A 21513-nucleotide genomic window follows, 5' to 3' on the forward strand; every position below is an offset into this window, starting at 1 on the left:
CCTGTGCCCCACCTGTACCTGAGAGCTGTAGCTGTCCCTCGGTGGGTATGCTGGGGGTGGGACGAGACATATGCTTAGTGTGAGCCTGCAGTCTGTCCTAGAACAATTGCCAGTGCAGTAATTTCTCCTCCCTACCTCCCCATTTTAGGGTTTTTGCCAAACTATTTACTACCTCCTTATGAGGAAGTGGTGAACCGACCTCCAACTCCTCCCCCACCATACAGTGCCTTCCAGCTCCAGCAGCAGCTGCCTGCACAGTGTGGCCCTACAGGCGGCAGCCCCCCGAGCGCCGACCCCACCAGGGGCTCCCAGGGGGCTCAGAGCAGCCCCTTGTCCGGGCCCAGCAGAAGCAGCACGCGACCCCCGAGCATCGCTGACCCTGAGCCCTCCGACGTGCCAGCAGACCCAGCAGCCACCAAAGCCCCCGGGATGGAGCCCAGCGGCTCTGTGGCCGGCCTGGGGGAGGTGGACCCTGGGGCCTTCCTGGACAAGGATTCCGAATGTAAGGAGGAGCTGCTGAAAGAGTACAGCTCCGAGCAGGGCGGCGCCCTCCCTGACAGCAAAGACAAGACGCCCGGCAGACGTCGCCGCTTCACAGGTGACTCGGGCATCGAGGTGTGTGTGTGCAACCGGGGCCACCATGATGACGACCTCAAAGAGTTCAACGCGCTCATCGACGATGCTCTGGACGGGCCCCTGGACTTCTGCGACAGCTGCCACGTGCGGCCCCCTGGCGACGAGGAGGAAGGGCTCTGCCAGCCCTCCGAGGAGCAGGCCCGGGAGCCCGGGCACCCTCACCTGCCGCGGCTGCCTGCCTGCCTGCTGCTGAACACCATCAACGAGCAGGACTCCCCAAACTCCCAGAGCAGCAGCTCCCCAAGCTAGAGCAGGCCCTGCCTGCGCCCGAGAACTTGGCGACGCAACCAGGGTAGGGGAGAACCATGAGAGAAGCATTAAGTGACTGTGTTCCTTTTTTTTTTCCCTCTGCTCCTGCGTTTTCCTGCATCTCCAGGTACAGTTTGGGGTGTGGGTGCCTCGCCTCCCATAGATACAGTGTCACGGAGGGCTGAGAAGTTGTCCTGTGACTCATTCCTCATACCCCACCCCGTCCCCCTTTACCTCTTTTCAAGTCACGTGTCACTACCTGCTTGGGTCAGAGAGATGTGCGTTTCAGAAGCCCCCGAGGAGGGGATGAGACTGTGCCCTGAGGTGACTCTTGGTGATGGAGTGGATTCATGTTCTGGTGTGAGTTGATGAGAACCTTGCTGCGTCTCAGTCTGAGAGAGGTGGCAGGTCTCAGCCCTGGATGAAGCCCCAGTGGTCGGGATTGTCGCCCCTCGCTGCCAGTGTCTCCGGAGCCGGAATTGGGCTCCTCCTGTGGGAAGATGAGAGCTGACCGGCGGTTGCGTGGCGGGTTGGTAAAGGGCTTGTGCTCTCAAATTCCAGGTGACGAGATCGAGGTGGCACGATGCATCCTGGAGGGGCCCCTTCCCAGCAGGTCCTGGCTGGCCGCAGACTGGTTCTAGTGTGGAAGATTATACCTGCCTTCTCTTTGGTTTTTTTTCTTTAAAAAAAAAAAAACAACAGAAGTGAGCTGAAAATAAGAACTTGACCAGTGGGCAGGCAAGAATTCTGTTTTGGAAAAGGAAAATTTGTGGCTTTTTCCCAACTTGGCCTTCAAAGAGTCCTGGCTGCAGTTGAGCCAGAAGGAGATGTTTTGTGTGCAGGCTTGGGTGGGGGCTATCTCTGGAACTTCTGCGGGTGAGCAGAAGGCCCTGCGCTGTGGCAGTGGATAGAGGTGCAGCTTTCCGCATCTCTGCCCTTTTGATCTGTGCCCACAGGTGATCAGTACCCTCCCCCATCCCAAGTACACGTCTGCTGGCCTTCACGTCTCACTGTTCTCTATGAACAAATGAGGAGGCTGTGGGACCTGAGAAAGGGCGGTCCCGCAGCCTGACTCTCACACAGTATTTTCTCTTGATTCTGAGTAAGTTGTTTTGTTTATTTGTTTGTTTTTTCAAACTGACCATTTGGAAAAAATGCCTTGGTTATCTGTGGTTTTCGTGCCCTTTCCCTGCTCCACCCCGCCTTGAGTGGGGTAACTAATTTTTGTAGCCTATGTCAAGTGTCTAAGTGGCCCAGGTGGAGGGCGAAGGCAGCCATCCTGAAGGACCACAGGATCCTTATTATTGTAGTTTGGCTTCAAAAACCAGTTGAGCTTTGATAGGAATAATCTGAATGGAGAAAGCAAACTGCTGAAACTAACATTCCCTGTCCAGCCCTGTTCATATGAAGAGTTTGGTTCTTCCCCCACTCTTGAACGATGACATTCAGACTAGGCATTGATGTTATGGTAAGAAAGGAAGGTATATATATGTATATATATGAATACACACGTATATATGTGTATGTGTGTGTATATATGTGTATATACACACACACACACACACGAAATAGACAAACCCAAGGCTGTGAGGTGAACGAGTGTCTGAGTTTGGAGTCCACAAAACCAAAATCCATGTTGAACAAAGTGCAGTCCGTATACAGTGACTTTTTGGATAACCTGTGTGTGTCTGTCCGTCGTGTGTGAGCCCCCAGCCCTGTTTTCCTGTGAATACACTTTGAACGGCAGCCACTCTGCTCACGTTACCCACACGTTTGGAGCAGGCGCAGCCCTCTCAAGGTAATTTATTTTACGCATTTACTGTTTACTGAGCAAATGTCTGACTGTGCACTTGGGTGTACTCAGCAGCGCTGTCGGCGGCAGTCCCCACGTTTGCCAGAGATACTGTGCTCCAAGTAGAGGTTTTACTCTACCCATCACTGCAATTTGCACATTGCTCCGTGGACACTCAGAGGCCTGTGTTCTGCTCCCTGTAAACGGAAACGTGCTCTGAGCCTGTCTGCCTCCCTCGGCTGCTCCTGGCCCTCGGCCTCAGCCCCCGGGGGTGTCCACAACCAATCGGGACAGAAGGCCAGGGTGGAACCTCAGACAGAAGCTGGACTGGATCTTCAGTGTCAAGCTCGGACTGGCTGTGGCCCAGACGTCAGCCCTGCCCAGAATTGCCAGGAGGGTTTGGCGGCCACCACAGTGCCGTAGGGCTTACCTCCCTGTGCTGAGGTCCAGCACGTGGCCGATGTGTGGCGAGAGTGGGCAGAAGTGTGCCACAGCCCTCAGATGCCTTTCCTGCCACCTTTTGGTTTTTGTTTTTTGTTTTTGTCTCAAACAACTCACTGAAGTGTCTCAAAGGAGATCAAGTTTTACCAAAATGAACCCTGCTTGAGTTAACTGGTCGAAGGGATGGATTCTGGCCCTCTCAGGATTCCTTCTCCAGTCAGAGTGGGGAACTGGTCCACGTGTTTACTGCTGGGTTCACTGCAGCATCCAACCCAAAAGGCACGAGAAGAAGAAAACGCAACGGGTGGAGCTGGGCTTGAGTCCAGCGTCACAGTCTGGCCCCTGCTACACGAGGCTGCCCTGCGTGACGAAAGGCGGAAGTAGGGAGCTGAAGGACTCGGGAGGGGGCCGGGGAGATGTGAGGGGGTCTGGTGTTCCAGGTGAACGAGAAGAAAGGGGTTGGTCGAGGGTTTGGTGCTACAGTCGGAAGATTTGCAAATGCTAACACATTCCCCTGTGAGGCACATCACCTTTTGTCAGTTATTGTGAATATGTGTATTTTAAGCAATAAGATTCAGCTGGTCAGACTTTTCTGGGCAGTCTCGGTGACGCATTTCCTGTGCTGTGATTGTTCTGAAGACGGAGTGGCTCTAACCACTGTGAGAAGCCCAAATAAAATCGATCCCCGAAACTCGACTGCTCTTTTTCCTTGCAGCGCTTGTTCCTTTTTCCTCCTCCTCAGACTTCAGGGAGTCACACCTCGAGATTCCTCACTGCAAGTGCTCTTCCCTTCTTCCCACAGAGGCTGAGAGAAGTTGAGGACAGGCTCCTGGGCTGAGGGCAAGCTGGGTAATGGCTGCCGAGGGCACTCTCTGTCCTGAGGCATTTCCACCCAAACACTCTCTCTCCCAAGAGGATATTTCTGAGTACTTTGTAAAGTCCCACAGACAGGTTAAAATCAGAGCCCCCAAAACAGAAACAAGTTTTGTCAGAGACTCCAAAGCTAAGACATGACATTTTAAAGGAAGCAAGCCCTCCTGGAGATCTCTTATTGATAAGATAGAATTGTGGATGGGCACTTGGCCTTGGAACTTAACACACGAAGTACTTGTTTTGGAGTCCCCTCTTTGTGCCCAGTACTGTGCTGGATGCTGAGGAGAATGTGGAAGAAATGTGTAAGACAAGGCCCCTGCCCTCTAGAAGTTAAATTATAGTGGAGAGGACAAAACAAACTCATGTGAAATAGCTAACCGGCAGTGTGAGGCAGGTTGAGACGAAGTGAGCAGTACTGTTTCAGAGAAGCTTGAGGAGTCGGGGGTGGCAGTGTAGGGCTTGCATTCTAGGCAGGCGCCTCAAAACTGATTTTTAGGTGATGTGGGAGCCAACGGTGTGCCAACATCTGCCATCGTGGGCCCGTGAGCCTTTCCTAAGACTCATTGTCATTTTAGCCTCTGCTTAAGACTGTTCTCTTAGCACTTTGAGTCAGGTGTTAGGTCCCCGCTCCAAGGCTGTGGGAAGGAACAGCCTTCTGCCTCTACCCAGGAAGCGGAACCCCCACCCAGCAAGACTTCTCTTTGGGCCACGTGCAGGTGGGCAAAGCAGAATGATGAGCATCCTCAGAACCCTTCCGTGAGGAGTTCTTGCCTCCCCAGGTGGAGTGCTCACTGATGGGCCAGGGGACGCTGGCAGAAAGCATTGTCTTCTCTAGCCCTCGGCTTTGCCCAGCAGTCAGCCCTGTGGTGTCTGAGAGTCCAGTGTAAGCCAGGCGTGCGCCCACCCCCATCTGACCCGGGGCCAGAGGACACAGCCGCAGCCCTTCAGTGACTCCAGTGGGATGGTTTCTGCCTAGTTCCTTCTAAACTGTTGGGCTCCTCTAGGCAACCCCAGGGGAGCCATATTAGCATCTAGAAAGACAGTTCTAAAGGACAGTTCTGTTCTAAAGCCACAGGAAAGAACTGGTAGAGTACCTCATTCTTACCTTCTTTAAGCTAATGTCTGAGTGGCACAAAAACAAGATGGTACAACTCTTACAAGCTGCATACCAGAGGCTGTATGTGTGCGTTTACTGCCTAGGTCTGAGGGCCCACCTCAAGCTCCTGAGTCACTGAGTTCCTGATTTCTCTAACAAGGTACAGCATTTGCTGTCTCTACTGCCCTAGGTGACCAGGAGGTGGAGACAGTACCAATGCCTTGAAGCACGAACAGTAGCTTTGATGAACAGGAATTTCAAGAAACTCCCCCTCCTCCAGTTTCCTCTATTTTCAGCCAGGGGGCAAAAACCAAGGTTTAACTCAGGAGAAGGAGCAGGAAGTGGGTTTGGCTGACTGTTGACTGAACCTTCTGGAAACCTGAAGTTGCTGGGAAGGGTAGTGGGTCTTGGGAGGTGTTTGGGATGCAGTTTCCATCTGGGACAGGAGGCTGGCCTTACTTAAGAGCTGAGCATTTATGGGGCACCTACTGTGTGCCAAGTGTTGGGGTTGCAAATATGCCTTAGACCTGGCCCCTCTTTAGAAGAGCTAATAATGCTCTAGTGAGGAAGAATGAACAGTTTTAGTAGCACATGGTAAATACCATGAAGCATGTGTGTACAGGATGCTGTGGAAGAGAATGTAGCCCACCTGGGGGTTCAGGGCAGCCTTCCTGGAGCAGGGACTGCTAAACTGAGCTTGCCAGGTGGAGAAAGGTGTAAAGGGAATTCCAGGCAAACGTTTGATTGGCAGATTATTGAGTGCCTACTGTGTGAGAAGCACAAAAAAGCGTAGGATGCCTAAAACGGGAGAGTGCGGTGTCATGTCTAAGTCTGTGAGCAGTTTAATCCCTCTAGGTGACTGCGTTCTGGGAGGTGACAGGAGATGAAGCTGGAGAGGTAAGCTGGTAATAAAAAGATTTTAATTTGTCCTTATTTTATTTATTGACTGTTTATATAACACCAGGTCTCGTATAAGCATCTTACCTACGTTTTCTCATTTTAGCCTCAAAGCAGCCCTCTGAAGTATGGACTGTAATTATTCCCGCTTTATTAATGGGGATGAAGCATTCAGAGGAGTTAATTAACTAGTCCAAGGTCACACAGCTGGTGGAGCTGTGGTAGAGCCAAGGATTAAAACCCACATCTGTTGACTCCAAAGCCCATGCAATTAACTAGCTGGCCAGACTAGTGAAGAGTTGTACTGTTGGTGCTCACAAGCCCCGTGAAGAACTTTTCATTTCTTTTCAAAGGTGAGAGGGAACCAGAGAAGGGTACGCTGAGCCAGGGGGGTAACGTGGTGGCAGGTAAAGCAGACACTGTTTTCTCAGGAGCTGTATCCCCTCTTCACCCCTCTCCCCTTGCCTCGTCATGAGCCCCCAGAGGCCCTGCACCCCGCCAGCTGTTACCTACCAGAGCCCCTCAGTGCTGAAATGGGAGGTGGTACCTGCTTCAGATCAGTGCTAACCTCCACAGCGAGGTGTAACCCCTTGGAAACATTGTAAAATAATGAGTTATTTGGACCTTCTTTGTGTCTTTTCCTTGCAAGAGTGTTTTGCTCTTCCTCAGAGGAGACTTTTTAAAAAAGAGCTTTTGTGGCTTGTGAGGGGGAGAAGAGGATTTTTGCTTGATCTGAAGTTTCTCCTCACTGTATAGCCTGCTCCTCACCACAGTTTAACTTTCCACTGCATGTCTTCTCACCAAGAAGTCTCAAGAAACCCAATCCCACTGGAAAATGTTACAAAGCACCCTGGTGTTGGAACCCTGAAAAATTTGTCTTTGGGGTCTCCACCCACTTCCCAGCTGCCAGCCTGCCCTGGCTCCGGAGAGAAAGAGGGGACAACCGGCAGGGCCATCTGGAGCTGCAAGAGGGGCATCCCTGGTGGTACTGTCCTGCAGATGGACCCATCCGGATATATCTGCTCTCCTTCCTGACCAAGCTGGTGGCCTTTGGGAGGTTTGTGTAAAACCCTTATAGAGGGACTTATTTTGTGGGTCTGGATATAGGCAATGATAATAAAGCCAGTATTTATCAAGGCACTAAACACAAGATGTAGGTCCGTATTTTGTTCTCAGCGATGCTCTGGGTTGGTGGTGCTGTTTCTACACACATCTCAGCCACCCATATTACAGATGAGAAAACCGAGGTTTGAGAAGGCTAAGTAAGTTGCCTACACTCACTCCGTCTGTAAATGACAGAAAGAAAGAAAACTTGCTCCCGCAGCCTGACCTCTCATCTTCTGTAACTCCCAACAGTGTGGAACTCTCCTGCTCACACAGCCCTTTCTACTTTTCATCCTCACCAGAACCTCAGATGATGGCAGCACAGGTGGTAAGTTACCCCACTTTACAAATGAGAAGCTAGCAGTGAGCTTAAGATCCAGAGCTAGGAAACTGGGGAGCCTGGGGCCCAGAACCTGGGGCCTCCTCCTGCAGGCCTCTCCCCACCCGCCTCTAGCCTCTGTGATTGGGTTCCTGTCCTGAGATGGGTGTTTATCCCTCTGAGCATGACTGGAGAGAGGGCTCCTCATTTGCTGCAGGCTTTGTGGCCACCAGAGGCCAACCAGAACATTCATGGTGGGAGTGTTTACACCACAGTGATCAGCAAACACTAAAAATCAAGGCTGTTCCCTACCACCAGCACCAGAGAACTGGTTCAATATTTATTTACCATTACACCATTGCCCTGGTTGAGGGCAGTCTGAGGCTCAAAAGGTGACTGTGGGGTCTTGATGAAGACCTTTCAGCTTTGCCAAAGATCTGGAATTCCTTCTGCATAAGGAGTTAGAGTTCTTTTACCACTGGACCAATTAGCCAAGTGATTTAGAGCATGTGACTCACTCCTCTTGTGTGTGTAACCTACTTGTCAGGTTGATGTGCAGCCAAAAGAACACAAGAGGGCTCAGTCTTGAATTCCAGAGATGCAGGGGTGGCAGCATCCCTGGGGGTCACCACACCCATTTGCAGCCCAGGCAGGTGCTCAGGCGCATGTGCGATTCCACACCAATGAACAGAAGCTGAGGGCTAAAAGGATTTAGGTCGGTGGGAAAAGGCCTTCCAGGCAGGGGAAGGGCAGTTTGGGCAGGCGTCAGAGTTCACGAGGTCATTTCCTGAAAGGATGCTCAGCTTTGTACTCTCCCCAGCCAGACACTCGGGCCCTTCTGCACAGACGCGGAAGACCTGTGAGAGAGCACGCTGGCTCCTCATCCTGCATCCCTGAAATCCCGGGTTCTGGTCCCAGCCCTGCTGCTAGGCCGCTGGGTGACTTAGGGCAAGTCACCCCACACACACCTGCCCCCAGTGGCCCTCAGGTTTCTCATCTTCAAAATGAAGGGTTAGCCTCTCATTTCCCTGCCATTCAATGGTCTGAATCAAGGAGAGTGGATGTTTCCTTCCCAGTTACACTCATGCACTGCTTCTACAGGGGATGTTGTTTATCTCTTCCCCACTAGTCCGCAAAATGCCTTTCAGATTCTGAGCAAATTTGGAGAAAGTAACTCTCCTCCAGCCGGTCAGCTCCCCTCTGCTCTGAGCTGAGGGTAGCTTGGCTCTAGACCAGCGAGCAGCTGGTGGGGACAGAGGAACCCGGGAGAAGGAGGGAGCCACCTCCAGTTTAACCCCTTTCTCATCAGCTCACTGTGGTGGCAGCATCTCTCTAGGCTCCCCATGATGGAGGCTGGGCTCAGCCACAGCTGCCCACCGACTCCACTGGGCTCTTTAGCAAGGCCTTAGGGTCACGGGCCAGTGAAGGCCAGCACTGAGTTGGGGGGCAGTGGGGAATGGTCGACTACCCCTGGATTAGCAAAGCTCTTTGAAGAAAGAAGAGGCTGCCGTGGTGGAAAGCTCTGGCCCTCCCTCCTTGCGGGGGCTCCCTTGATTTCTTCTCCCTGGAACTTGGCCAGGCGGAGTCTCAGGCTTGCCCTGTCGGCCCGTCCAGAGCCCTCCTCCAGTCAGAAGGGAAGGACCAGGTCGCTGATGATCTGACCCTGGTCTGGCTGGCGCCAGGGAGCTGGGGTTGAGGCCTCTCTCTATTCTAAAGGGCAAGGGTCAGTTTCTCCCAGGGCGTCTCAGGACACCTTTCATTTGCGGACTGGCCAGCGGCCAAGGTTTAAAGATGTCGGTTTTAAGGTTTGAAGAAGTCGGGGCTCCATTTTCTAGTGAGGCATTTACAGACTTCCTGGGGTTTGGAGGTGGGGGGCAGGGGCAGAGCCTGAGCACTTGAGCGGGAGGCTGCTGTGAAAGCCCTTTCCTGGCGGTGTTTACCCCAGTACAGAATGAGGAAAAGGAGACCTACCAGTCTTTGGGGACCAAGATGAGAGGAATGGGTAGTTGTGGGTTGAGTTTATGGATTATAGACACTTCCCCAAAGCCAAAGCTTTGAGATACATGCAGCGATGAGTGGATCAAAGCAAACATGATCTGCTTTGCTTTCAAAATGTAAACTCAATCCCAACACTTCTTGCCATCTCCACTGCTGTCACCAGGGTCTAAGCCACCAGCATCCTTCTGTCCGGGACCAGCACAACCTCCTCCCCAGGGCCCCCACTTTCATCCCTCTGCAGACCAGTGTCTACTCAGCAACTCGAATGATCTTTTAAAAATATTAACCAGACCTTTCCACTTGAATGTGTAAACCCTCCTGTGACTTCCTCTCATACTTGGAATAGAAACCCAAACTCCTTCCTGCTACTTAGAAAGACTCCATGGGACCTGACCCTGCCTGCAGTCTGACCTCATCAGGGAGCACTCTTCCCTTCATTGGCTCTGCTCTAGACTGAATGACCTCTCCTACCTTGAGAACTGCTCACCTGCTGCTCCCTCAGCATGGGACACCTTCCCCTCGCCATCTTCACGCCTTCCCCAGTCAGTCATTCACAGTGGCTGCCCCCCACCTCTGCCATTCCCCTCATATCACCAGCACCTAGTATAATTGACTCCAAAGTACTTATGAGTCTCTGAAATGCTCATTTGTCAGCCCTCACTAGAATGTAAGCTTCATGTAAGACCAGGGAGCCTGAGGGTCCAGGGACAGTGAGTGAGTGGTACATAGTAGGTGCTCAATAAAATACTCTTTGAAAGAATGAGTGAACAAACAAATGAACGAGCTGCTCAGGGACCTTCTGAAAAAAAACCACAACTGTTTATGCACAGCACTGCCAGGGCTGCAGGCTGGAAAAGAAGGCAGAGTGGGTGGGGAGGAGGGAGGAATGGTTGGGGAAGGTGGGGGAGCTCCTCTAATTCCGTGCTGTGGGGTCACACAGGGCGGAGTCACGAGGTGCTACCCTCGGCCTGGGCTTCCTTCCAGGCCTGGCGCACCTTGATCTTCACTTTGAAAGGATCGATCTGTAAGACTAAACCGGGGTTGCCCTCCAGAGAGGGTAGCTTCCCATCATCCGGGATCTCCAGGTCGAACCTCTGCAGCAACCAGGTCATGAAGAGGAAGAGCTCCTGGCGGGCTAGCATCTCACCTATGCAGGAGCGGGGTCCTGCTCCGAAGGGCAAGTAGCTTAACGATGGCGAGATGAGCTTGGTCCCCGTGGGGTCCAAGAAGCGCTCTGTGGACATGGGGAGGTGTCAGTCAGGGCCCAGGGCAGGAGTAAGCAGAGGAGGGGGGGCAACATGGTCCTGCCCAGGGGACCCCACCCTGAGAAGATGGACCACCTTACTTGGGGGAGGGGGGGCCCAGTCTGAGGAGAGATACAGCCCTGCTCTCTGGTAACCCTTAATCACACAGAGGGGATGGAATATTCAGGACAGATGGAAAGAAGGCGTATTAACAGATGCAAATGCCACCATCCTAGGGGAGAGGGGGCTGACTTCATGGGAGACATATGCCTAGAGGGCTTCTTAGAGGAGGAGATTTGCAGTTGGTGGAAGGAGAAGGTGGGAACCCAGCTGTGAAGAATCTGGCTAAGTCTAGCGTAGGATGGGGGTGTCAACAGGTCCACGTAGTTGGAGTCAGGAGTTTGCTAGTGGCAAGCTCAACAGAGGGGAAGTGGTGCTGGAAAGGTGGGCACAGAGGTGGCTGTGTGGCCAGGGAGCAGGACAGAACAGGGACTCACCGGGCATGAACAGGTCGGGCCGGTGCCACTCCTTCTCACTGTGATGCAGTGCCCACAAATTGACCACAACATCTGTGCCCTTGTCAATGGTAAGGTCACCAATGCTGCCCCAGGGAGGGAGAGGAAAAGAGGGTCTGGAATATTGCCCTTCCCCACCTGCTCAGCCCCAAGCCTCTGTGGTCCCCCACTTTGGGGAAAAGAGCCCTTTACTCCCTCATGTCCACTCCCTCATCTTTTCCTCAGCTTCTACCAGGTGGACTATGAATCCAGCCCTCTCCTCCTGACAAGCACTTATGTATCAACACTTGTGGGCCTGTCAGGGCCCACGGGTATGCATGTTGAGCTGGTGCCTGTGAGTATGTATGTGTGTTGCGGCTATTGGATTGGGTAGGAGCATCCCACACCACATGTCTCCACGTGGCAGCAGGCAGCTTCTGAGGGAGGTCAGGTAGATCTGTGGATTAGTCACTGGGTGTCAGTTGGTGGTAGACACATTGGTCAATAGGGTCATGGGTAGGATGAGTGGTAGTCAGTGGTTGACTGTACCCAGCTGGGGGTGTGGGGTGATGGAGGAGGGACCAGGTGGGCTGGATGTTACTGGGAGGGAAGGCACACCTGGAGTCAACGATAGCCTTGTGGGGGATGAGCGTGGGGGACACAGGCCGGATTCGAAGCACCTCTCGGATGGTGGCCTCCAGCAGGACAAGGCGGTTCCGGTCACTGATAGTTGGTGTGCGATTGAAACCTATATTCTGGTCGACATCATCCTGGATCCTCTTCTTCAACTGAGGGCCAGAACAGGGTGGATGTTACCAGGGTGTTTAAGCCCAGGAGAAGCAAGGGCTTAGAAGAATCCTACTGTCACATCCAGAAGAACTGGCCCAGACCCTTCCCAGTGATGGCTCTGCGAGCCCAGGCTTTGTTTCCAGAAGACGGGGCAGTTCCACCCAAGGGCCAGAGCCAACCACTGCTTGGGTAAGGGGTGCGGCAGCCCATTCATCCTGCAAAGAAGTCCTGAGGGTATAGTCTCTTCCTCCCTCTCTGGAGCAGAGGTGAGTCTGGCTGGGGTCAAGAGTGGTTGGGAAGGCTGGGGTAGGGAGAAGCTCACTGGAGGATAATGTAGCAGGAAGGCCACAATCCACTTTATCACAGAGGTGGTGGTTTCCACGCCGGCCCCGAAGATGTCCCCTATGGTGGTGAGCATGTGTCTGTCTGAAAGCAGCTTTGAATCCTGGTCTGGTCCAGCATTGTTATTGTCTGCGTTCATCTTGGCTTGGATCAGTATGTCCAGCAAGTTAGTGATGGAGTCACTGGTGAAGTTCTCCTGGTTGGGTGAGATTGGGAGAGTGATGAGGAAGGAACCCCATCTGCAACCCCTGCCATACTCTCACCCCAGACTGTAGATACAAAGGCTTCTCCCCCTTGGAAGTGAGGGAGTGGAGTGAGGCTAGTCAGGACCCATGAGCTTGTGGAAGTAGGAGGAAGCGCTAGGCCCTCTTTAAATTTGGGGGGTAGACAAGTCCCTTCTAGGATCCTCTTCAATTCCTCACTTCTCCACGCCTATTCATTAGTTGAGTCAGTTTTTACTGAGCACTTACTATATGCCAGGCTCTCTGCTAGGTGCAGGAGATCCTACAGTGTCCAAAATGGACCCAACCCTGCTCTCATGATGCTTTCCACCTAACTCATCATCTCTTCTGCTCCATCACCTACCTTACTTTTTTCAAGGATTTCACTCAGCAATTCGTTTCGCATTCGAACACAACTCTTTATCTTTTCCAGGGCTTTGCTGGGGAAAATCTGCAAAGTAGAAATGTCAAATCCTATCTTTCTGACTCTGGAGAGTTCCCACTCTAACCCCAAACTTCAGCCAGAATGGAAGGCAGTATACGGACCCAGAATGGGACCATCAGTGACAACTAGGACAATTCCAAACAAGGGAGAAAGGAGTCACCTCCACGTTCCCTTCCCCATTCAATCAAACATCCAGCACTGATTGAGGGTTTACCCAGTAGTAAGATAGACTTGAGTCTCAAGCCTTGGTTAAGTTCCTTAACTTCTTGAAGCCTGTATTCTCAACTGTATGGGGATAATAAAACCCACTTCCAAGGGAAATGCATGATTAATGCTTATGGAGTGCTGGTACTGGCACATGGCAATTGGTGAATAAACGAGAGCCATTATCATGAGTATTCAAATGCATAATTTAAAAGCTAAACCGATTTCTGTAGAGGAGCAGCAAGGTTTTAAGAGTCAGAGGAGGTAGAGGTCACTGTGGCTGAGGTGGTCAGAAAAAAAAGGTGGGTCTGGAGCTGAACTGAAAGAGGAAAGAAGAACTGGGGGTGCTGTCAGGGTCTGCTGAGATCTGACAGTGGGGCCCGGCCCCATCCTCACCTTAAACCCAGGGAATATGTCTGACAAAATCTCCTTGCCCTGAGCCTCCAGGATGCCATCATTGAACTTGTATATGGCCTTCAGGGCAGGATCCTCATTCTTGAAGGAGAAGTTGAAGCAGATAAAGCTGATTATGTTGGTCACCGCCAGAGAGAGATGCTCCGACAAATTTATGGACTCTCCATGCCGGGTGGCCAGGGAGTCGCAGAGTAAACTGACTTCCCGATTAACTGAGGGGAGAGAGGGGCATGAGGGTGGGGAATTGAGCCGCCCCTCACCCCCTCTCTACCAGTTCCATCTTAGTCAAGGACAGAGAGCAGATGTCCAGTAGATGGCAGCGGTAGCCAAGAAAATGCTAGATGGAATCATCCAGAACCCTCTCCCCTCCCAAACCTCTTCTCCCTCCAGCAGCCCAGGGCTGGCTGGGCACTCACTGATCTTCTCTAGCTTCAGGTTGCCATCCTTGAACAGGGCAAAGGCGTTCTGTGCCAACTTCCGATGCAGCTGCCAGACGGCACCATGGTCGGCGAAGGCGATGCCCTTTTGGTTGTCTGACAGGATGTCTAGAGTCAACTTTGGAAAGCAGGAAAGGACATAGGAATCAGACACCATCCACCGGTCCTAGCCCTGGGGAAGAAGGCAGGTACCTGCCGTTCCGCCTCCGTGTGGGACCTCCCTGCTCCACTCCGTCATGACTGTAAGGCCTTGGTAGGACAGAACCTATGACCTCACACTCCCAACTCCATCAGAGAGACAGAGCGAGGAGAAAAAGAACACTGAATTAGAATGCAGCGGTCCTGGGGTTCAGGTCAGTGACAGGTGACCTCTGAGCCTCTTTTTCTCATCAGTTTCTGACCAGGGGAAGGCAGCTGTGGATGGGATGAACTCTCTAAATTGTGCCTGTCCCGGGAACAGGAGCAGAGACCGAGGACAGCCCAAACCCCTGCCTTTCCCTGGGCTCTCTGGGGGCGGAGGCTGCTGAAGGCACAGCAGCTCAGCGCCCTTAGTTTACCCTTCCATTGCCAGGCTGTGTGCCCACCCCAGGGCCGCATCTGGAGAGTGCAGATTTCTTGTCCACCCAGTCTGGACTTGGGCCAAGCTGCCTCTTCTCAGAGGCACCCCCCAAACCATAAAGCTCCTAAACCTCCCCTCTTCTATCCCCTGACCTGCAAACCCCATCTGACTAGCCTCCTCCTTCCTCTTTGCTCTGGAGAGAAGAGCTCAGCAGAGTTGGAAGGGGGATAGTTGGCCCGCAGACCTGGCTGACTGGTCCAAGGTAAAAAGAGTCAACCCTTGGTCTGATCAAAGATGAGCAGCCAGGGGGCCTTGCCTGGGATGTTCAAGGGAGTTCTCAGCAGCCGGGTGCTGCAGTGGGGGGCTGGCAGTGTTGCTGGATGGTTAACTCCCACTCCCCTCTGCCCCCCAGGAGCAAAACAGAAAGCTCAATAGGCTGGCTCATCAGCATCCTCCCTCAAAGTGCTCCCATGGGTCAGTTCCCTGCGGCTGGAGCAGCTGGAGAAAGCTCCAGGAATACAGCAATCCCAGCCCTCCAAGAGCCAGGGTTTTTCTCCCTCACAACTTTGCACGGAGGACAGCAATCGCTCCCCCCCTTTTCCGTGTGAAGAACAGCATTCATCAAGGCTGTTTATTGAGCACTTCCTGCACTGGGCACTGGGCTAAGTGCTTTATATGCGCACTCTCAGTTCATTATGGAAGTCTAAGCTCAGATCATCATCCAGTTCACGGGCGAGATGACTGTTTTAAGGGCTCCCTGACGCCCTCAGACCACCACTCCCACCCCACCCCACCTCCTGGGAAGCTCAGAAAATGAAATCTTCCTTTAATTCTTCCTGCCTAGTTTAGAGACTGGATGGGGTCCAAGGGGTCACTTCCCACCCACAGCCCCGGCAGTCTGTTTTTGGAAGAATCACAGGTTGTTGGAGCTGGAAGTGTCATTCCAGGCATGGCCTTGCCTGGAGAACTGAACATCCCCAGGGAGTGGTGAGAGAAGAGGGATGATAGGTACTGCTTACCACTTTGGACCGCCCGGAGAATTCCTTGCCCTTCTTGAGAAGCACCTCCCTGGCCAGCTGGTAGTGGCCGATCATCACAGTAGTCTTGGAACCCAGACGAAAGGAATAGATGGGGCCATATTTTTCCTGCAGCTTGAAGAAGTTCACGTGCTGGTGGCCACGTCTGGGGAGGAACGGCAGGCTGCCCACCAGGGGCAGGGATGGGAGGCTCTTGGGGTACTTGGCACCGGAGCCCGTGGTCTTGGGCCAAAATAAATAGGCGAGGGTGAGCAGCAAGAGAGCCAAGAGCACCCACATGGTGGCCGGGTGGCGGCAGGCAGGACAAACAGCTGTGGAGTGGCGTCAGCCACTTTAGGGTGCAAGGAGGCCTTTTTAAGGGCTGCCCTGATCTTCACCTTGACTTTATGTTATTGCTCGCCTTGTGGAAGTTTATCCTGGAGCACAGCCAGGCCCGATCCCTCTCCTAGAATGGGGAGAGGAGTGGAGGCCTTCTTCAAGAGCTGGCTCGACTCCAGGGCAAACCCCTAGGGGAGGGGCTAGGTAAGGGGTGGACAGCCGGTCCCTCTCCCTCGCTCCCTGTCCATCAGTGTCTCCAGAGTGCGCCAGAAGCAAATGATATCTAGGTCAGGAGTCAAGGCTTGGGATTTTCCATGCTGTAAAATCACAATCAATGCATAGCTGACACTGTCAGGACTGTTATGACCAGCAGGGATTGTCAAAGCTATTCAATCTTATCATTTAACAGCTGGGCAAAGTGAGGCCTTGGAAGATCAGGCTTGTATAAGGTCACACAGATGGTGATGACAAGAATCCAGCCCTCCTGGCTCCCGGTTGGCTGCTTTTTCTAGGGGGAGTAAAACTCTTGGATTGAGAGCATGGGCCCTAGAGTCAGAAAGGTTTGGGCTCAAATTCTAGCTTGACCACTTTCTAGCTATACGACTTAAAAAAAAAAAGTTTTATTATGTTAAAATGTACATAACATAAAATTTACCATTTTAAGTGTACAATTTCGTAGCATTGAATATACTCACAATGTTGTACAGCCATCACCACTATCTACTTCTAAAACTGTTTTCATCACCCCAAACAGAAGGTGTACCAATGAAGCAATAACTCCCCTTTTCCCCCTCCCCTCAGCCCCTGGTAACCTCTAATCTAACTTGTCTCTATGAATTATGCCTATTGCACATAAGTGGAATCATGTAACATTTGGTCTTTTGTGACTGGCTTATTTCACTTAGCATAATGTGTTCGAGGTTCATGTGCTTTGTAGCATATATCAGAACTTCATTCTTTTTTATGACTGAATAATATTCTATTATATGGCTATACCACATTTTGTTGGTCCATTAGTCATGGACACTTTGGTTGTTTCCACCTTTGGCTACTGTGAATAATGCTGCTATGGACATGGGTGTACAACAGGGGTCCTCAACCCCCTGTTAGGAACCGGGCCGCACAGCAGGAGGTGAGTGGCGGGCAAGTGAGCAAAGCTTCATCTGCCGCTCCCCATCGCTCCCCATCGCTCACATTACTGCCTGACCCATCCCCTCACCACCCCGCCGTCTGTGGAAAAATTGTCTCCCACGAAAGCAGTTCCTGCTGCCAAAAAGGTTGGGGACCTCTGGTGTACAAGTATCTGTTTGGGTCCCTGTTTTCAATTTTGGGGGGTATATACCTAGGAGTGGAATTGCTGGGTCATATAGTAATTTTATGGTTACTTAGCTGTTCAAAGTTTCAGTTTCCTCCTCTATAATGGGGATAAGAATGGAATGTACTTTTTTTTTTTTTTTTTTTTTTTTTTTTTGCAGTACACGGGCCTCTCACTGTCGTGGCCTCTCCCGCTGCGGAGCACAGGCTCCGGACTCGCAGACTTAGCGGCCATGGCTCACGGGCCCAGCCGCTCTGCGGCATGTGGGATCTTCCCGGACTGGGGCACGAACCCGTGTCCCCTGCATCAGCAGGCGGACTCTCAACCACTGAGCCACCAGAGAAGCCCTGGAATATACTTCTTAAGGCTGTTGTGACTCAGTGAGATAATGCATGTAAAAGTGCTGCCTGGCACGGAGTAAGTACTCATTCAATATTTACTCTTAACATTGTGATACCAAAATGGCCTTCCTACTTTTTCTGAACTCTTATTAGTGGATCTTCCTAACAGACAAAATCCTCATTTTCTGCTGCAAACCTTCAGTGGCTGTTAGTATTAATCAATGATTTGATAATACCAGGTAAGGTCACAGTCCCAAGACAGTGTCAGTCATCACCAGCGTGACTTCTGGTGTCAGTCATCGTAGAGGAGGTGGGTCCTCAGGCAGGCAACCAGGACTCACTGAGTGAGACTCACAAAGGTGAGAGATGGAATTTCTGCCCCTCTCGGGGGGGTGATCTGCCAATGTCTGTACTTTGAGGAGAATGGACTGGCGTGAGGGCTGCTGGGATTAGGCAGGAAGGCAGCAGGGCGGGGACCTCATGATGAAGATGAATCCTCAAGGCCTTGTAAACCAGACTTCGCCCGCTACTTCAACAGTTCAAATGTTGTACAGACTTGTAGGCCCATTTGCGGTCAGAGGTATGAGCTGGGGTAGTCTTCATGAAAGAAAGGGGATTTGAGCTAAGCCTTGAAGGAGAGTTGGGACTATTTATTAGGCAGCGGCATGGGGTGGGGGGAGGAGGGGCACGGCTGGAAGGGAGAGCAGCAGAGTCAAGTATGTGGAGGCCGAAGGGGCACGATGTGTGTGGGATGGTGATGGTCCTGCTACAGACGTGAAGGGGGTGTACTGTGGGGCGTCCCTGAGAAGTAAGATCTGACAGGTACATTGAATCAGGCTCTGGAGCCCTGAATTGGAAAGCTAGGGAGGGTGGGGAGCTATTGAAAGTTCTGCGGCAGGGAAGTGACAGGTACAGTGGTATTTGAGGAGGGTGAATCTGGCATCAGTGCTGGGGTAGACTGGATGAGATCTTGTGTAAAGTTTGACAGCTGGGTGAGAAGTGGGGAGGCCTGTGATCCAGGCTGGGCCCTAAGTGGGGTCAACCAGCTGGTAGAGAAATACGAATGAGTACTTTCTGTTCCTAAAGTGAATGCCAAGGTGATTCTCTGACATTTCACCCCCAGTCACAAACAAGAAACAGGAATTTAAAAAAGTGGTCGCTTCACATTCTTATCACTATATTGGAGAAGTTATACATGATAATTGCAAAAAATCTGGAGAATGCAGATAGCTAAAACTAAAAATTTGAAACGTATTTTTTAACCTACATGAGGCCATATTGCAGTTTTTTGGCATGGATATTTTTCTATGTTATTAAAATACTTTTCTACAACATTATTATTATTTATTTATTTTTTTTTTGTGGTACGTGGGCCTCTCACTCTTGCGGCGCATAGGCTCCGGACGTGCAGGCTCAGCAGCCATGGCTCACGGGCCCAGCCGCTCCGCGGCATGTGGGATCCTCCCGGACCGGGGCACGAACCTGTGTCCCCTGCATCGGCAGGCAGACTCTCAACCACTGCGCCACCAGGGAAGCCCTACAACATTATTTTTAATGGCTTCATATTATTTCATTGTCATAGGTTATTTTATATGTATGTAGAGGATAGGTTAGCTGACCCTGTATTGTGTTCTTTCTGTTTTTGTCTTTGTTGTTGATATAAACAACACTAAGGAATAGCCTTGTGGTGAAAGCTTTGTGCATAACTGTTATATTTTCTTAGGATAGAATCCTAAAAGTGGAGTTGTTGGTCAAAGGCTTTGTATACATATTTTAAAGATTTCTGACAAATACTGAATTATTTATGAGATGCATTATATTGGTAGATTTCTTGGTATCCCACCATTCCTAGAATAATACTAACTTATCCAGAGTGTCTTCTTTTAATACAGAATTGGATTCTCTTTGCAATTTACTTAGGATTTTCTTTCTTTTGCATCTTTAATCATATGAAAAAATGGGTTGAAGTTTTCTTATTTATGCCTTGTTAAGTTTTGGTATTATGATTTTGTTAGTTATGTAAAGTTATTGGAGAAACTTCCCATCTTTTTCTATGTCCTAAACCAGATTAAATAGCATGGGAATTATCTATTCTTTGAAGCACTAAAGAAAGGTGACCATGAGAAGTGTCAGGTCCTAGTGCTTTTTTTGGAGAGAGAATTCTCTAACGTAATTTTCCGGTTTCTTCAATAATTATTAGTCTCCTCAACTCTTCTGAGTCTTCCTGAGTCCGTTTTGGCAATTAATATTTCTTAAAATTTTATGTTTTCTGTTTTTTTCTTGACTTGTCAGAAGTTTTATTAATCTTTTCAGCGAATCTCCCCTTGGGTTTATTCATCCAGTCTTTGATTGTTGTGGTTTTATTTCATTCTCAGTATTGATAAATGATCATTGCAAAACATCTTGTATAACTTTATACTAGAATTCGGGCTGAAAGCTTGTATGAATTCCACTTCCCCTGCATCCCTGTTTTCCTTGTTCCTTGTCAAAACATAAGACCCATTATCTACTAGAGCTGAACCTATGACCTGGGAACTCTATTCTTAGGTGTATAACCAACAGAATGTGTACATATGTTCACCAAAAGGCATGTGCAAGAGTACTTACAACAGCACTATTTGTAACAGTCCCAAACCCAGATATTTATGGATTGTAGAATGGATAAATTGTCATACATCATACAGTGGGATATGATACAGACATGAGAATGAATGAACTGCAACTCCATGCACCAACATGGATGAACCACCCAAACATAATATTGAGTAAAGAAACCAGACTTATAAGAATGCATCATTATGATTTTATTTATATAAAATTCAAAAACAGATCAAACTAGTCTATGGTTATAGATGTCAGGATATCGGTTACCCTTGCGGGATGGTTAGTGACTGAAAGAGGACTCAGGGTGGGGATTCTGAGGAGCAGGTGATGTTCTGCTTCTTGATCTGGTTTTTGGTAACATAGGGAAGTTCACTTTCAGTGGGAAACCAATTATTTGCATGTATATTATACTTCAATAAAAAGTTTACTTTAAAAACAACGTTGTAGGGCTTCCCTGGTGGCGCAGTGGTTGAGGGTCCGCCTGCAGATGCGGGGGACGCGGGTTCGTGCCCGGTTTGGGAGGATCCCGCATGCCGCGGAGCGGCCGTGAGCCATGGACGCTGGGCCTGCGCGTCCGGAGCTTGTGCTCCGCAGCGGGAGAGGCCACGGCAGTGAGAGGCCCGCGTACCGCAAAAAAAAAAAAAAAAAACAACGTTGTAAATCAACTATACCCCAATATAAAATAAAAATTAAAAAATGTAAAATACACATGAAGAAAAAAATTTACCTTAAAAAGTTGGGGGGACTCCCCTGGTGGTCCAGGGGGTAAGACTCTGCACTCCCAGTGCGGAGTTCAATCCCTGGTCGAACCCTGGTGGCGGAACTAGATCCCGCATGCATGCCGCAACTAAGAGTCTGCATGCCGCAACTAAGAAGTCCACATGCCGGCACTAAAAAACATGCTGTAACAAAGATCTCACGTGCTGCAACTAAGACCCGGCACAGCCAAAATAAATAAATATTTTTAAAAATTAAAAATGTTGGGTGTCCATGAAGTTTGTGACCTACCTGAGATTGCATGCAACATTTGCATGTACGTATAAATATATTTTTTTCTGGAGAGAGGATCCATAGCTTGCATCAGCTTCTCACAACAGTGACTTCACCGTTGACTCAAGGTTCCCTGTATCCTCACTTATTCCCATCCCCATCTTTCTTTGTTATTCTTCTGCTCCACGCATCCAATTGCTTTTCTCCTTCTCTCCAAAACCTTTCCCCTGACCCCTCTGGTATTCTCTGTTTCTAGAACAAGCATACTTCCTTTTTTTAACAAATAGATGCTATTTTTAAATTTATTTATTTATTTATTTGGCTGCGCTGGGTCTTAGTTGTGGCATGAGGGAT

At 50.5% G+C, this 21513-nt stretch overlaps 2 protein-coding genes across 19 annotated transcripts in view; one reads left to right on the forward strand and one right to left on the reverse strand.

The window, feature by feature from the left end:
* The window catches only part of WBP1L (WW domain binding protein 1 like), a 68042-nt gene extending 64230 nt beyond the window's left edge, over window positions 1-3812 (forward strand). For 17 of the 18 annotated variants that reach the window (XM_027112453.1, XM_027112455.1, XM_027112467.1 and 14 more), the window contains one exon: window positions 149-3812. In XM_027112453.1, coding sequence (XP_026968254.1) covers window positions 149-885 — 737 coding nt within the window. In that variant the 3' untranslated portion in view covers window positions 886-3812. The remainder of the gene's footprint in view (window positions 1-148) is intronic. The other variant, XM_027112459.1, reaches the window with a different exon arrangement.
* A 6388-nt stretch (window positions 3813-10200) lies between these two features.
* On the reverse strand, window positions 10201-16054 carry CYP17A1 (cytochrome P450 family 17 subfamily A member 1). The gene is made up of 8 exons (XM_027113118.1): window positions 15574-16054; window positions 13975-14113; window positions 13541-13770; window positions 12860-12946; window positions 12255-12470; window positions 11762-11931; window positions 11147-11250; window positions 10201-10639 (listed from the first exon to the last, which is right to left on the reverse strand). Exons 1-8 carry the CDS (start codon window positions 15868-15870, stop codon window positions 10353-10355), a joined length of 1530 nt encoding a protein of 509 aa, XP_026968919.1. The 5' UTR covers window positions 15871-16054; the 3' UTR covers window positions 10201-10352.
* Window positions 16055-21513: the final 5459 nt, after the last annotated feature.

The sequence above is a fragment of the Aethalodelphis obliquidens genome, unplaced genomic scaffold, assembly GCF_003676395.1.
Source record: "Aethalodelphis obliquidens isolate GAN/ISIS:26980383/991018 unplaced genomic scaffold, ASM367639v1 scaffold11, whole genome shotgun sequence".
In the NCBI taxonomy this organism is placed as follows: domain Eukaryota; kingdom Metazoa; phylum Chordata; class Mammalia; order Artiodactyla; family Delphinidae; genus Aethalodelphis; species Aethalodelphis obliquidens.